This window comes from Mesocricetus auratus, unplaced genomic scaffold (genome assembly GCF_017639785.1).
Source record: "Mesocricetus auratus isolate SY011 unplaced genomic scaffold, BCM_Maur_2.0 Super-Scaffold_100030, whole genome shotgun sequence".
Classification (NCBI taxonomy): domain Eukaryota; kingdom Metazoa; phylum Chordata; class Mammalia; order Rodentia; family Cricetidae; genus Mesocricetus; species Mesocricetus auratus.
In genome coordinates this window covers 17,609,054-17,624,749 of record NW_024429211.1, presented here as the reverse complement: position 1 = coordinate 17,624,749, position 15,696 = coordinate 17,609,054, and the positions used below count along the sequence as shown (strand labels likewise).

The 15,696-nt window shown below is 41.9% G+C and overlaps 1 protein-coding gene across 3 annotated transcripts in view; it reads right to left on the bottom strand.

Annotated features, from left to right (window-relative positions):
• Uevld (UEV and lactate/malate dehyrogenase domains) overlaps window positions 1–15,696 on the bottom strand; it is a 37,547-nt gene that overhangs the window by 5,117 nt on the left and 16,734 nt on the right. For all 3 annotated transcript variants that reach the window (XM_040733269.1, XM_005087719.4, XM_040733268.1), the window contains exons 6-10: window positions 15,244–15,362; window positions 13,275–13,377; window positions 10,175–10,345; window positions 7,055–7,228; window positions 1,703–1,766 (exon numbers count right to left, since the gene is read on the bottom strand). In XM_040733269.1, coding sequence (XP_040589203.1) covers window positions 1,703–1,766; window positions 7,055–7,228; window positions 10,175–10,345; window positions 13,275–13,377; window positions 15,244–15,362 — 631 coding nt within the window. The remainder of the gene's footprint in view (window positions 1–1,702; window positions 1,767–7,054; window positions 7,229–10,174; window positions 10,346–13,274; window positions 13,378–15,243; window positions 15,363–15,696) is intronic.

Here is a 15,696-nt window from a genome sequence, read left to right as displayed (position 1 = left end):
ATTTCATCATCATCAACAATGCTCTCAGGTCTGGCGTAGTAGTAAAGTGTAGATTTTTAAATCGCCAGCTTTGTGAGTTTTAGCACATGTACCAGCTGGGAAGAGCAGTGAGAGAGGTAACTATGATGCTTCATTAGCAGGCTCCTCCGTGTCGTTTTGTTTGGATGGCACTGGGGATTAAACCTGGAGCCATGGATATGCTAAAAGACTAAACTCCCGTGTCTTTCGCCAAAGCTGCAGGTGCTGACACAGCAGTCCTCCTGCTTTATATGCTCAGAGTCTAAAATGCAGGAATGAAAATAAAGTTACCCGTCCTGAAGCTAATAGAGAACACACTCTCATGAAGTCTACTAGGAGGCTGGGCAGTGGTGGCACATGCCTTTAATCCCAGCACTAGGGAAGCAGAGGCAGAAGGATCCCTGTGAGTTCCAGGACAGCCAGGGCTACAGAGAGAAACCCTGTCTTGGAAAAACTAAAACAAAACAAAACAAAGGCCACTAGGAGAGATGGAGACATGGCTCAGCAGTGAAGAGCACAGGGGACCCAGGTTTGGCCACCAGCACCCAGTGGGTGGCTCACCACTGCCTGTAACTTCAGTTCCAGGGGCTCTGATATCCTTGTCTAACCTGCATATATGTCAGACACACATGTAGTGTGCATATACACATACAAGCAAATCTTTATACATAAAAACAAAAATAAATGCTAAAAAAAAGGCAGACTTACATGTACAATAGAGAAAGGTATTTAACTTTATAATTAATCAGGCTGCAGGATGGTACAGACAGTATAATCTATTGTAAATGAACACTGTATGTGCAGAAATATTACAAAGTTGGGGTGTGTGACATTAAACTAGTTGTATCTAGAAGATAGAATTATCTCCAATTTTTACTCTCTATAAGCAGCTGTGGTACCCGAAGTTTATTATAATAGGCATAAAGTATGTAAGTTAAAACTAAATTTATTCCATTTAAAAACTATGGGGAGCAAAATTCAGTGGTAAAACTCATGCTTAGCATATCCATGGCTCTGAGTTTAATCTCCAGCACCATCAAACAAAACCAAAAACAACAAAAAAGAAGCTATAATACAATAAAGCAGTTTTGTTTTACATTCCCTTTCTTACTACTGTTACATGTGCTAAAACTCACAAACTGAAGATTTACAGATCTATACTTTACTACCACGCCAGACTTAAGGGGAGTATTACGTGGGATGGAGAAATAACAAATGGTTTGGAAATAATCTGTGTGTTTACCCAGTGTGTGGGGCAAACCCCAGAAGGCCTCCAGATAGTGTCCCTGTGCTGCCCTACCCCCTGATAAGACCAGGAAAAACTCTGGTCTTAGACTGATTTTCAAATGTACTCATGTGTACTCAGTGTCCGTCCATCTCTAGGTGCTTGTGCAGATGAGTCCTCTCCCACACTAATAGCATTAGGTAAGCAGACAGATACAAAGGAGGCAAACTACTGGCTCAAGTGCGTACACTGCTCTCCATTTAGATGTCTAAACAAGCTTGCACAGTACTCCCAAAGTCCAGGGCTGCACAGAAGTCCTGCACAAAGTCCTCGCACTTCCAGACTTCCTGTGAGCTAATCCCACTTACAGGGGCCTCGTGAGAACTGCTGTGTAAACGGCTGCCTGGTCGGCTACGAAGCACATGACTTAGTTGGATATTCAAAAATTTGCGCTGTTACCTGCTGGACAGCTCTGCCTGGGAGCTATGACTCATTACTCCGTCTCGGCCACTCCATGAGCACACTAAAATTAAACAAGGAATTAGTTATATTTTGCCAATGATTTTCTTAAGACTTAGATGTGATATATGACTGAGAGTGATGGCTTATGCTTTTAATTATAGCCATCAGGAGTCAGAAGCAGGAACAACAAAACCAGACGATTTAGTGATGTGTCAGTAACTACGGATACAGCAGAATGCGGACACTCCCTTCTTCAAGCTGATTATAAGCTGCCCTGGTGCAGGGACCACTTGCTCCTCTGTTGTGTCCTCTCTAATACATTTTCTATTGTGATGCTGAGGACACAGAAGCTAATGAACAATCAACCCCACACTCCATTCAAGATCATATTTGGTAACAACAACAACAAAACCAAAAAAAAAAAAAAGGCTGTGTAAATATAGTTAAAGTGAAAACATGGAGAGGCTTCAACCTTTCTTTGTAATGCTGGGTTCGAACCCGGGGCCTTGCTCATTCTGGGCAGGAGCTCCACCACTGTACTCCACACCCTGTTGTCTGCCTCCAAAACAAACAACCACACACACACACACAATCCATTTGGCAAGTAAAAAAGAACACAAACTCAAGAACTGTTATACAAAAAATATGAGCATAGGAGTCTAAGAAATTTTTAATGTATTTTTACTGCTTTTTTCTTTTTGTTGTTTTTGAGACACAGTCTCACCGTAGAGCACTGGCCTGCCTGGAACTCCTTTTGTAGACCAGGCTGGCCTTGAACTCTCAGTGATCCTTTTGCCTCTGCTTCCTGAGTGTTGGGATTAAACGTATAAACTACCAGGCCAGGCCCAAGAAATTTTAAAAATGTTCTATTTAGAAGGGTTATATAAGAATTATTTACTTAAGTTTTCTGCTGTATTATTAAAATATTACCTGGGACATGGGAAACATTTGCTAACTGAAATACAGTATTATATATATCTTGAAAGGATAAATAAAAATAGTAAGGTAGGCAGGTGGATTGTGGTACTCCCATTTAATCCCAGCACTTGGGAGGGAGAGGCAGGTGGATCTCTGTGAGTGCGAGGCCAGCCTGGTCTACAGAAAGAGTTCTAGGACAGTTAGGGCTACACAGAGAAACGCAGGTTGTCACACAGAGAAAGCCTGTCTTGAAAAACAAAACAACAAAAGACTAAGAAAATAGTAAGGATGCCGGACGTTGGTGGCGCACGCCTTTAATCCCAGCACTCGGGAGGCAGAGGCAGGCAGATCTCTGTGAGTTCGAGGCCGGGCTGGACCGACAGCCTCCAAAACAATACAGAGAAACCCTGTCTCGAAAAACCAAAAAAAAAAAAAAAAAAAAAAAAAAAAAAAGAAAATAGTAAGGTAGGCATGAGAAAAGATTCACAAAGGAGATAAAATAGTAAGAAAATAATGAGTATTGCTGCCAATATGCATTGTTAAGATGGGACAGATGGATAAATAGGAATCTCATATCCATCTTTGTACTTAAATCTTTTAAAATTTTATTTATTTATGTATATGAGTGTTCTATTTGCATGTATGTCTGCATGACAGAAGAGGGCATCAGACAGAACATAAAACCAGATCCTACTATAGACGATTGTGAGCCACCATGTGGTTGCTGTGAATTGAACTCAGGACCTCTGGAAGAGCAGCCAATGCATCTCTCCTGCTCCCCTTTTAAGATTTATTTTATTTTATGTGCATGTTGTCTGCAGCTATGTATGTGCACAGAAGCTGTGCTCAGAGGTCAGAAAAGGGCATCAGAGCCCCTGAAACTGGAGTTCCAGGCGGTCGTGAGCCACCACGTGGCGTTCAGAATGGAACCCAGCCTTCTGCAAGAACAAGCGCTCTTAGCCACCAAGCCCCTCTCTAGTCCTGTGCATCTTACATCTTGTAATCTTTCCACAGCAGGAGCCCTGACTCCTAAGTTAAAATGCTTAGTGTTCAAATCCACTTATAACAAAGTAAGGCAAATCAGGATTCATTTAATTACTTCATTTTCTATTTTACTACCCAATCCTTTACATTCTAATGTAGATCCACCCTTGGTCAATACATTTAAAATAATGCACTTAATCATCTTTATCTTTCATTCCCAATTCCTCAAAAACAGGCTCCAAAAATTTTAATGAAAAAAAAAATGCCCATAGGGGACACTGCTGTAGCTTAGTCAGTAGAGTGCATGTTTAGAATGTCTGAAGCCCTGGGTTCAACTCTCAGCACTAGATAATTATAACTGAGTGTGGCGACACACACCTGCACTAAGAAGGTAATGAAAGGAGGATCAGAAGATCAAAGATCATCCTCAGCCAATAGCAAGTTTAAGGGTATATGAGGCCTTGTTTCAAAACTTAATAAAGATACTGCCTATAGTGTGGTGATATTTTGTTCATGCCTGAAGGTCAGAGTGCAAAGCTAGTCACACTAGCCAGCCATAGAGGTCAAGCAGTGGTGTCACATACCTTTAATCCCAGCACTTGGGAGAGAGACAGATGCCTCTCTGTTAGTTCAAGGCCACCCTGAGCTACGTGAAATTGATCCAGTCTAAAAGAAACAGAGCTCACACAAAGGTGATCTCAGCACTTGGGATCCCATGTCTTTAGTCCCAGCACTAGAGAAGAATATAAGGTTGGAGGAGACAGGAGCTCAGTGCAGTCTAAAGTACTTCATAAAAAGGATAACAGTTAAAAATCAATTCTATCATATTACAGTTGTCATTTATGCAAAAATTATTACCAGTTGGTATCTAATCTACAGCCAGCAGAGGGGGCCTCTGATCCATTTCTGCCTTTAGGGCCGTGTAAGGAAGCCTAGCCATGAAGAGTTGAAGACTCTACAAAAGTGAGAGCCAGGAGTGTAGGTCTACGGTTAGAGTTTGTCTAGTAAGTACAAGGATCCCTGGCATGGATCCTAGCACTGTAAAAGGCAAAACAAGACATCAGATGCTTTCCTAGACAGTAAGCAGGACGACAGCCTGGGAAGTGTGAGCCGCTTCCTAGGTGCTCACGATGCTCCTGACTGAGTGTACATTCATGAGTGCTTGCTCTATTAGGTTTCAAAATTTGCACATGGATCTCTCTATATAATTTATACACATATATGTCAAATATTACAACACTATATTTAAATAATCCCAATTTGCACTCTCCTATATTCTTCCGTGTCTGATTCTCAGCTGAGAACGGACGTTAGAAGTACCATGTCTATTCCCTATGTTTTCACTTGGTAATAAACCTATCCTGCCTTGTGGTCATTACTACATGAAGCTCCAGGCTTCCAGGAGATGGGTAGTCAGTGGTCACCATAGTATCTTAGGCAACACAGGTGATCATCAAAACTTTCTGAAATAAATCCCTACATTTGGGGCTCAGTGGTTAGGAACACTGACTGCTCTTCCAGAAGACACAGGTTCAGTTCCCATTACCAACATGGCAGCTCACACCTGTCTGTAACTCCAGGATCCAACTAACATGCTCACACAGATACACAGGCAAAATACCAACGCACATAAAATAAATTTTAAAAAGAGACATACTGGGGGTTGGAGAGATGGCTCAGTGGTTAAGAGCTCTGGCTGCTCTTCAGAGGACCCGAGTTCAATTCCCAGCACCTGGCAGCTCACAACTGTCTGTAACTCCAGTTCCAGGGGATCTGATATCCTCATACCAATATGCATAAAATAAAGTTAATTATAAAACTACTTTTTAAAGAGATTTTAAATTATTAAAGAACTCAATTTATATTAAATTATTTTCCTTCCTTCAACTAGACATACTAGATAAACAGCCACATACTAAATGACAGCATCCTATACATACATATATATATATACATATATATACACACGTATATTTTTGTGATTTTGTAAGTTACTTACACATATGCATGTATTATGCTGTTGTTAGGAATAGTTTATTGATCACACTACAAAGGAGGAATAGGTCAGGCAGTAACTACATAGTACTGCCTGTGTAACACAATGTATTTTGAAATGTTCTTTTTTTGGGGATGGGGGAAGTTTGAGACAGGATTTCTCTGTATAACATCCCTGGCTGTGGAGCTCACTTTGTAGAGCAGGCTGGTTTCAAACTCCGACTCTGTCTCCCACATACTGGGGTTAAAGGTATGCTCATCAATGCCTGGCCTTGAAATGTTCTTACTCAACTCAATATTTATTATACATGAAAAACTACATCATCTTATTAGGGGAACACACACACACACACACACACACACACACACACTGGAATGTTTTCACCATTCTTTATTTACTATCTACTCAAGTCCTACCCATTCTTCCAACGCCTAGTTCAATTGACTGGCTTTACCATCATTCAAGGTATTATTGATACAGTATTCCTTTTTTCCTAATGATTTCAACCAATGTCAAATGTGTAAATGTCTAAGCACCAGAATAATGCTTGATCAAAGAGTATCCTGTACTCATCAGCTGAAACATCTGATATTTTCTTCTCTATAAAACAGAGAGTGTGTTCCCCACCTTTCACATTACAGGGCATGTGGTGCCGCCCGCAGAAAGTACAGCGTAGACCCTCATGCTCCTGCTACGTGGGTGGAAGTGACTGACTGAGGGCAGCTGCAGTGCTAGCTCCTGGCCAGCCTGGCTTCACACAGAACAAGGTGGAAAGGAAGGCATCTCAAATACAGAAAGCCTCCATTCAGGAGAAGAAAAGGGTTTTGTTTTTGTTGCCATACAGGGAGCTGAAGGGGTGCTTTTATGATAGGGAGAGAAGTAGTTTGTTAAAAAGGATACAGGGTGAAAATTCATTAAAAAAAAAAAAGAAACTAAGAGGAGGCATGCATTTAGGAAGAAAGACCAAGGTTAGGAAAAACAGAGTCGGATGTGGAGAGAGTAATGGGGACTTCTAAATGCTTCAGATGTGTTGAAATAGAAAATTAAAACTTAAATTAGTTCTAGACACCATATTCAATTTGTATTTGACTAAGGGGTCTTTTCTTAAGCTCAAGGAAAACAAATAAATGAGTATCACATGGGTCAGGTTTAGCTCAGTGGTAGTGTACCTGCCTAACACACTTGAGGCCCTAGATTCTATTCCCAGAAACACCCACCCACCCAGCCAGCCAGCCACCCACCCACCCAGCCAGCCACCCACCCACCCAGCCAGCCAGCCACCCACCCACCCAGCCAGCCAGCCACCCACCCACCCAGCCAGCAAATGCTCCTCATGAAGGCTGGTTAGCAGAAGGCACTTACTGAGCTCCCTAATTCTTAGGTCCCAAATAGATCTGAATGTCATGACTTTCAGAGAGCATCAGCAGCAAAATTAATAACAATGTACTTACCTTTGTTTTCTCCCTGTTCACCAACAACCCATACTTTTTTGCCTGAAGTCTGTGCTTTCAAAACATTCATAATAATGTATTGTAATCTCTGTGAATCCAGATTGCATCCGATCCCAATCACTCTATTTGCAGGGAATGTGCTCAGTTTCCACGTCACATAGCTCATGATTTCCACTAAATATTACACAGAGAAAGAAAATTTAAAGATTAAAAATGCTTCTATCCTAGCTCACAAGGGAAGTAGTGTTTCACTAGTGAAGCATGTTAGAGCCTCTGGAAATCTTAAACATACTGAAGGCAGGGTCTTGCTACATAATCTAGGTGGCCTTGAACTCCCAATCTTCCTCCCTCTGCTCCCAAGTATTGAGATTACATAGCTGGTAGTATGTTCATAAATTGTATTGAAAACACTAGCCAGGTTAAAGCATTTTTATATAATTTTCTCATAAAACATAGGAGTAGAAAATAAGTTCCCAGAACAGTTAAGCAAGAAAAGTGAAAACTGAGTATAGAAAGCAGGAAAACAATAATTTCATTTCTGTGTGTGTGTGTGTGAGTGTGTGTTGGGCTTAAATTATATATTGTTATGACTATAGCACCTTGAAAATACCTCACAATTGCCCTTGTTCTTACACGACAAAAGGTTCCCAGGAGTTAAAGAGAGCAATGTCTCTGACAATTATAAATGAAACACAGAACTCTGGAACATTTCAAACACACACTAAACTGACTGAGCCCAAACCACCTAAGTCTTTGGAAACATTTACAAAATATGAACTGTTAAAGATGACGGTGAGGGGGTGAGATGGCGCAGTAAGTAAAGGTAGCTGCCGTTAAGTCTGGCAATCTCAGTCCAACGCCCAGAACCCACATGGCGGAAGCAGAGTGGTCCTCTGACATTCACACACAGTGGGTACATATGTACACGGTCACACAAAAATAAAACCAATGGAAAGACAATGCTTTATATGAACACTGATGTTTCCTCACATCTCTGTAACGCTGGAGATTTAAGTTATCTTACACATAAATTCCACTGCATGTTTCCCTTAGGTTTCAACCATTTTTTCACTGAAGGAGGTAAGACTAACAACTGGAAAATAATACCACATTTTGTCAGTGGCCGTGTCAGAGGAGCTGCAGTCAGCAATGGAACTTTTGGAGTTCATTCACGGGATAGCAAAGCTACAATGAACAAACCCTGGAGAACCAAAGCCCTGAATGGGGGCCGGACACGCACGCACGCACGCACGCACGCACGCACGCCACACTGTCTCCAGAATGCCCCTGGCTTCTGCTATGCTTCCTCCTGCTTGCTGCAGCCGCCATGTTCCTGCTGTTTCTGGCATGGTAATTACCCTGTGAAAGGATCCCACAGTGTCTAGCATAGTGTGGTTGTTTCATGAGAAAATCCCACTCCTCACTGGGCAATTTAACTACATATCTTAATGAAGATGATTTTTATAAGAGCAATGATGGTTTTTTTTTTTTTTTTTTTTTGGTTTTTCGAGACAGGGTTTCTCTGTATTGTTGTATTGTTTTGGAGGCTGTCCTGGAACTAGGTCTGTAGATCAGGCTGGCCTCGAACTCATAGAGATCCGCCTGCCTCTGCCTCCCGAGTGCTGGGATTAAAGGCGTGCGACACCAACGCCCGGCACAATGATGATTGTTGAATCTATGATTTAATTAAACTTTCTGAATCAGCCTAAAGATAGTGATTGGGACAGTTAGTAACGATGACTAAGAAAATGATTTAGGCTATTCTGCCTAAGGATCCTGTAAGAGATACAAAAAAAAGGCTAGCAGTCCCCTTTCCCTTTGTTAGATGTGAAATTTGCAGAGGATAGAAAATAAGAACACGGAACTTTCATGCATTATACACCCATGAATCCTGCCTGTAGAAAAACAGGCTGATGATCAAAGAAAGCAATTATGACCTAAACCCAAGGTTACGCCTGAGTTCCTTGGTGATATAGTTTACAGAATTAATCACAGGTGTTGGTATGCACCTTGGAAAAAAGCAAAATTGTGAAAGGAAATTAAATGACCCTATTGTGTATAAAGAATAAAGAAAAATAGATGGTTAGCTAGACCACTCGTTTAAAGTTTTATATGGGAAGCCGGGCGGTGGTGGCGCACGCCTTTAATCCCAGCACTCGGGAGGCAGAGGCAGGCGGATCTCCGTGAGTTCGAGGCCGGACTGGACCGACAGCCTCGAAAACAATACAGAGAAACCCTGTCTCGAAAAACAAAAAAAAAAAAAAAAGTTTTATATGGGATAGAAATGTGCTACATTGAAACCACAAATAGCTACCTGCCAATACAAAATGAAGTGGCTAAAATATGCTTGGCTTGCTAAGAAGTCTGGGTTTTTTTTGTTTTGTTTTGTTTTTGTTTTTCCGAGACAGGGTTTCTCTGTATTGTTTTGGAGGCTGTCCTGGAACTTGCTCTGTAGATCAGGCTGGCCTCGAACTCACAGAGATCCACCTGCCTCTGCCTCCCAAGTGCTGGGACTAAAGGCGTGAACCACCAACGCCTGGCTTTTAAAAACTTGGTTAATCAGTAATAAAAGAATCATTGCTTTGGAATGAAGATACTACAGTGGGAAAATTAGTACAAAGGAAAATGTTTAACTACTTGTGGACTCCTAAGGAAAACATAACTTGTGATTTTAATATGACTTCTTATGGAAAGGTTTTAATTTGTTTTTGGATTTTGCATAGAAATCTTTGTTTTGGCTGACATGAAAGGGATAAGGGAGAAATACAGAACAGAAGCGGGGGCAGAGAAAAATACTAAAATGAGGGTTAAGCTCTGGCCCTCAGAAAGTCTCCTGTGTGTGGCGGTCCTGCCAATGCCACACCTCCTCTCCTGTGTCTCTGACCTGCTGAGCGGGTTCTCTTGGCAACACTGCAGGAAAAGCTGAGTTGTAACCTTAGTAATAACAGCTATAAGGGGTTAACTGTTGACAGAATATACACATATGTACTGTCCACTGTAACATTAGCCTGACTGAATATCCCTTTATATACCACGGTGCTTTGGGCTTTGCTCTAATCAGCAATGGCGATTATACTGATGATTTGGACCATCATTTGAATTTAAAGTAAAGCCTTTTACCTGGCTGAGATGCAACAAGGAAGACAGCACGTTGGCTATAATGTCCCAGAGCTGGGACAAGAGCTCTGAACATGTCCACATTGCTTTGCACGGCATGCAGGTAGGACTCAGAACCACCCAAAGAGTTGGCTGTGAAGATCACCACCTTGGAATGAGCAGAGGCAGACAAATCTGATGAACAAAAAGAAACAGTCTGAGTTCAACATAGTATAGACTAATGCTAGTACATGAGAAAACTGTGAACATTCTGCGAACAGAGCCGTTAGGCAGACATGCCCCTGTAGCTATCAGTCAGAATGCTGAGGAGTAACACCAGAGATCCCAGGGCCACGCATGGTGGTACACGGCTGCGTGTGATCTACCACTTGGGAGGTAGCAGAATGGCTTCACATTGGAGGCCAGCCTGGGACACATAACAAGACAGGCAGGAAGTTAGAAAGAGTGAGCACAGTACACAAAGACTGAAGGTTCTATGTAATTCACAATTCTTAAGGGGAAATGAGTAACATGCTATAGGTAAAATGCGCTGACAGCCCAGCCACTGGCTTCTGACTCCTTGAAAGTGACTGTGCTACAACCCGGGGAGGAGGGCTGAGCACAGAAGTGAAGCGACGGGCAAGTCAGCAGAGGCGCTGGAATTCCGGCCAACAAGTCTGGTTTCAGATGCTATGCTATTCTATCAACCCTCCTTGGAAAAATGAAAACTGGTAGCTGGAAACGTTAGAAAAGTCAGTGACTGCCAGGCAGTGGTGATGCACGTCTTTAATCCCAGCACTTGGGAGGCAAAAGCGGGTGGACTCAGTGAGTTCAAGACCAGCCTGATTTACAAAGCAAGTTCCAGGGCAGCCAGTGACACAGAGAAACCCTGTCTCAAAAAACCAAACCAAACCAGTGACCAGTTCAATGTACAACACTACACCTTGGCTTCAACCTAATTTGATAGAATCCTTCTCCTTTGCCTCCTCTGCCTTGAATGATAAAAACGTCCTCATTTCACAGGTAATTCTGAGTCCCTACTTGGTGGCAAGTACCATGCCATGTACTGTACATTTCTTTCAAAGATTCTGTTCCCTCATTTTCAATTATTTCACTAGTTAATGGCTAATGAGACACACAGGAAAAAAAAAAAAAAAGGATTTCCTTAGGTCCTGACAGCCTCTTCCTCTAGGGTCTGATACTAAAGAGTTTCTCCTACAGGATCTGGAGAGTTAAAAGGTCCCTTACTTCAGGGCTGGGAACAATGAACACAAGAGAATATCCAGCTCCCCAAGGGGCCTTACACAGCCATTAAAGCAACTACAGTGCTCTCTCAGATGAGGAAAACGAACTAATTGTCTCCTCCAGGGCCCGAAATGCTTGTTGAACGGTGATGTACTATTTTTAGAACAGACAGACAAGGCAACTGTACATCCTAGTTTGTGGGACTGCTTTATACAGTATTTGGAAAACAGTCAAGAAATATAGGAGACCTAAGGAAAGACAAAAGATGCCCACACCACTGTGCCATGTATAAGATGGGCTTATGTATAAACATAAAAACAGAAATGACCTGTTTTTATTATTTTGAATTTTTAATTTATTTTTCATGTATCTGTGTGCATGCCGTGTGTGGGTGCTTATGGAGGTTGCTGGAACCCCTAGAGCTAGAGTTACAGGCAGTTGTGAGCTGCCTCATCTGGGTGTTGGGAACCAAACTGGGGTCCTCTGCAAGAGAAGCATGTGATCTTCTTATCCACTGAGCCAGCTCTCTAGGCTTGGTGGGTTTGTTTTTAAAATTATGCATTCCTCGTAGATATTTTTAAACCTGCATCCCCAAATATGGTATTTACCTAGATAAATATATCTGTAATAATATGATGTTACATATACTATAAAATGATGCCTTTTTTAAAAGGCAGAAGAGTAGCATTGGTGGCAGGTGCCTACAGTCTCCACTAAATTTGAGAGGTAGGGAAACAGCAAGGCTGAGGCTCACACACACAAAAGGAATGAGACAGCAAAAAGGATTTTTCTTTTTCTTTTTGTGGGTGTTGGGATTGAACCCAGGGATATGAGGATACACTATAGGTGAGTCCTCTACCACTGTTGTATGCCACCAACTGCCTAAAATAAAATTTCACATCTTATTTATTGCACAACAACCTTTTTATTCTCATTAGAACTCATGATAAATATGGTTTGAGCACAGTCAAAGTGAACTGAGTGTCTTTTGTTAAATCGTGGCTTAGCCCTCTCCCATGCACCACAGCGGACAGTGCATGCCCAGTTACAGTTGAGAAACTGAACTTACTTTTTTTTTAATGTATAAGTGCTCTGTCCACATGCATGCCTGCATGCTAGAAGAGGTCATCAGATCCTGTGATAGACGGTTGTGCGCCACCAAAAGTGCTGGGAATCAAACTCAGGACCTCTGGAAGAGCAGCCAGTGCTCTTAACCTCTGAGCCATCTCTCCCGCCTCAAAACTGAATCTACAATGCAGACAGACTATGTAACATGTGAATGTCAGACTATAATGTGGCTGAGGATAAGATGAAAACTGCACCTGCCTAAGTGTAAAGTCAGTGCTCTGAACTAATATATCCTGAGAAAGGAAGCACCCATAGAAACGCTTACTTGGAGATGTAAATCAGAGAAGAATCATAAATACTTTTGACCAATTGGAATGAGTCTGAATGGTATTTGCTCGCTTGACTCTGCCAACATAATCGGTTATAATCAGTGTAAGACTGTGGATAAACCCACTGACTCATTTCCAGGTCTTCGTTTCCCATATGTAAAACAAGGGACTAGGAACAGGTGATCTTCATGGTACTTTTCAGCCTTAAGATTCTAGCACCTGGACTGGAGAAACGGTTCAGTGAATAAAGGCTTCTGCCGCTAGACTTAACGACCCGAGTTTGACCCCAGGACCCACATACAAGAGAAGCAACTCTCAAAGGTACACAACGCTGTATGTGCCCACTTCCCACAAGGAAGAAGATGATTAAAATATATTTTTATATCTAATTGAAAAACAATCCAGGACTTAATTCCCAGTCCCATAAATAAACAATCCAAGACTCATTTGCTACAGCAAGTAACTCAACAGAATAGTCAAACCTTTGCTGATCTCTACATTAGGCAGGTTGAAGATGTCAAGGTCCATCGTCCCCTGGTTAGTCCCATCTGAGAGGTCTAAAAGGAGCAGCTTGTCTGCAATGCCCTGTGTTGAAAGATTAGAACAAGAAGAGTATTCTACCAACACAGCCGGTACCCAACAGGAGCTCACTGAGAAGACTCAGGAGGCCTGCTGACTGCTTGAGAATGAAAAATGACACAGCAACAGTGAAGGAGATGTGTAACAAGACAACATTGCGTGAGTGACGCACCCCTTCAGGCTGGACCACTGAATCCCAGGCCCTAACGTGGCCTACTCAGGAGGCAAACTCTATCTTCCTTTTTTTTTTTTTTTTTTTTTTTTTTTTTTGGTTTTTCGAGACAGGGTTTCTCTGTATTGTTTTGGAGCCTGTCCTGGAACTCGCTTGGTAGACCAGGCTTGGTCTCGAACTCAGAGATCCGCCTGCCTCTGCCTCCCGAGTGCTGGGATTAAAGGCGTGCGCCACCACCGCCTGGCTCTATCTTCTTTTGCTGGAACAAGCGGCAAAGGGAGTGTGCTGCACTAGGTAGGCATGCTACTGCTCCCTTGAACTTTGATTTTTAATGCCACAGTATCTGCCATTGCTACAGTTCTTCTCTTATTTAGGTTTTCCTGAGACTTAGTTTTTCTGTGTAGCCCTGAACTCACAGAGATCCACCTGATTCTGCCTGCCAGGTGTTGGATTAAAGGCGTGAGCCACCTATGCTCAGCTCAATTTAACAATTTCTTTTTTTTTTTAAGATTTATTTATTTATTATGAATACAACATCTTGCCTCATGTTATGTCTGCACACCAGAAGAGGACACCAGATCTCATTATGGATGCTGGAAATTGAACTCAGAACCTCTGGAAGAGCAGTCAGTGCTCTTAACCTCTGAGTCATCTCTCTAGCCCTCAATTTAACAATTTCTAAAAACATTTTAGAAACTCAAAAATCGGTAAATTATTTAATACACTAATCTCATTTATGGAAGCCATCCTGCAAGTATACAAGTACATGTGAAAAATAACACAATATGTATAGATAATCAAGATGAGAATCAACCTGGGTACTCACTTCAAACAAGATAAGAAGCAATGCAAAACAGAGTTTTGGAAGGGGGCTCAGGCTATGCTGGACTGCTGAGTCACCTGTGGGGAGCTGATTACCAGGCTGCAGTAAAATGAAGATTTAGAAGAAGACTATGCATTTCTAATCAATTCTTAGGAGATGCAAGTGTTACCGCTCTTAAAGCCACACTCTGAAAGTCAAGTGTGGCAGTAAATGCCTGTAATCCTGGCACTCAAGAGGCTGAGGAAGGAGGACTATTTAAGAGCTGGTTGGGTTGCACAGCAAAACTCTGGCAATGATCTAGACTCTAAGTTCTGATCCTCAGAAACCCATGCAAATAAATGTGGGAAGGAAATGGCAGTCCACAATTAACTGCAGCCTCAGAAGGCAGAGAGGGAGTCCCCAGAGAAAACTGGCTGGTGAGACTAGCCATATTGTTCAGCTCTGTGTTTGACTGAAAAAGCCTGCTTTCAGGCATAAAGTAGAAGAACAATTGAGGATGATTCCCGACATCAACCTCAGGTTTCCTCATGCATAAAAACACTTGGTGGTGCACGCCTTTAATCCCAGCACTCAGGAGGCAGAGGCAGGTGGATCTCTGTGAGCTCGAGGCCAGCCTGGTCTACAGAGCGAGTGCCAGGATAAGCTCCAAAGCTACACAGAGAAACCCTGTCTTGAAAACAAACAAACAAACAACAAAACAAAAAACCCACTTGTGTTCATGTACCACATGCATAAGTTCCACAATGTGTACTTGCACATGCCAAAAAATGTATATACACATATGCAACATACACACACATGAAAAGTGGAAAAAGAAAAAAAATTAAAGTCTACTAATAAAAGTATAGATATGTTTCCAGTCACTAGGTTTACATACCTTTGCTGAAATTGCCAATGTGCAGGCAATACCCAAATCTCCACTTCCAACTACGGTAACTTTATTGGGTATTTTATTCTCATTATTTGACCAGCCCCTTGAATTTATGTCTGAGACACCTATGGAAAAAAAAGTTCATCCTGAGAATTAAAAAGTAACATTAAAAAATCTTTTTACCATTTACAAACTTGGTCAGGCTGCATACATTTATAATGCCACCACTCAAGAAGTTTAGAAGGATTGCAAGTTCAAGACTAGCCTGAACCACATAGTATGACCTTGTTCTCCTATCCCCTCCCTCCAAAAAATCCCTTCTAGCATCTTCTTAAAGATAAACTTCACAAGCTCTGATTCTATAGATTAAAAAAATAAACCACTTCCTGAACTAATGAAGGCAAGGGCAGGAGCCTGAAACTAAACTTGGGGGCTCACTCCTATAATCCCAGCAACCAG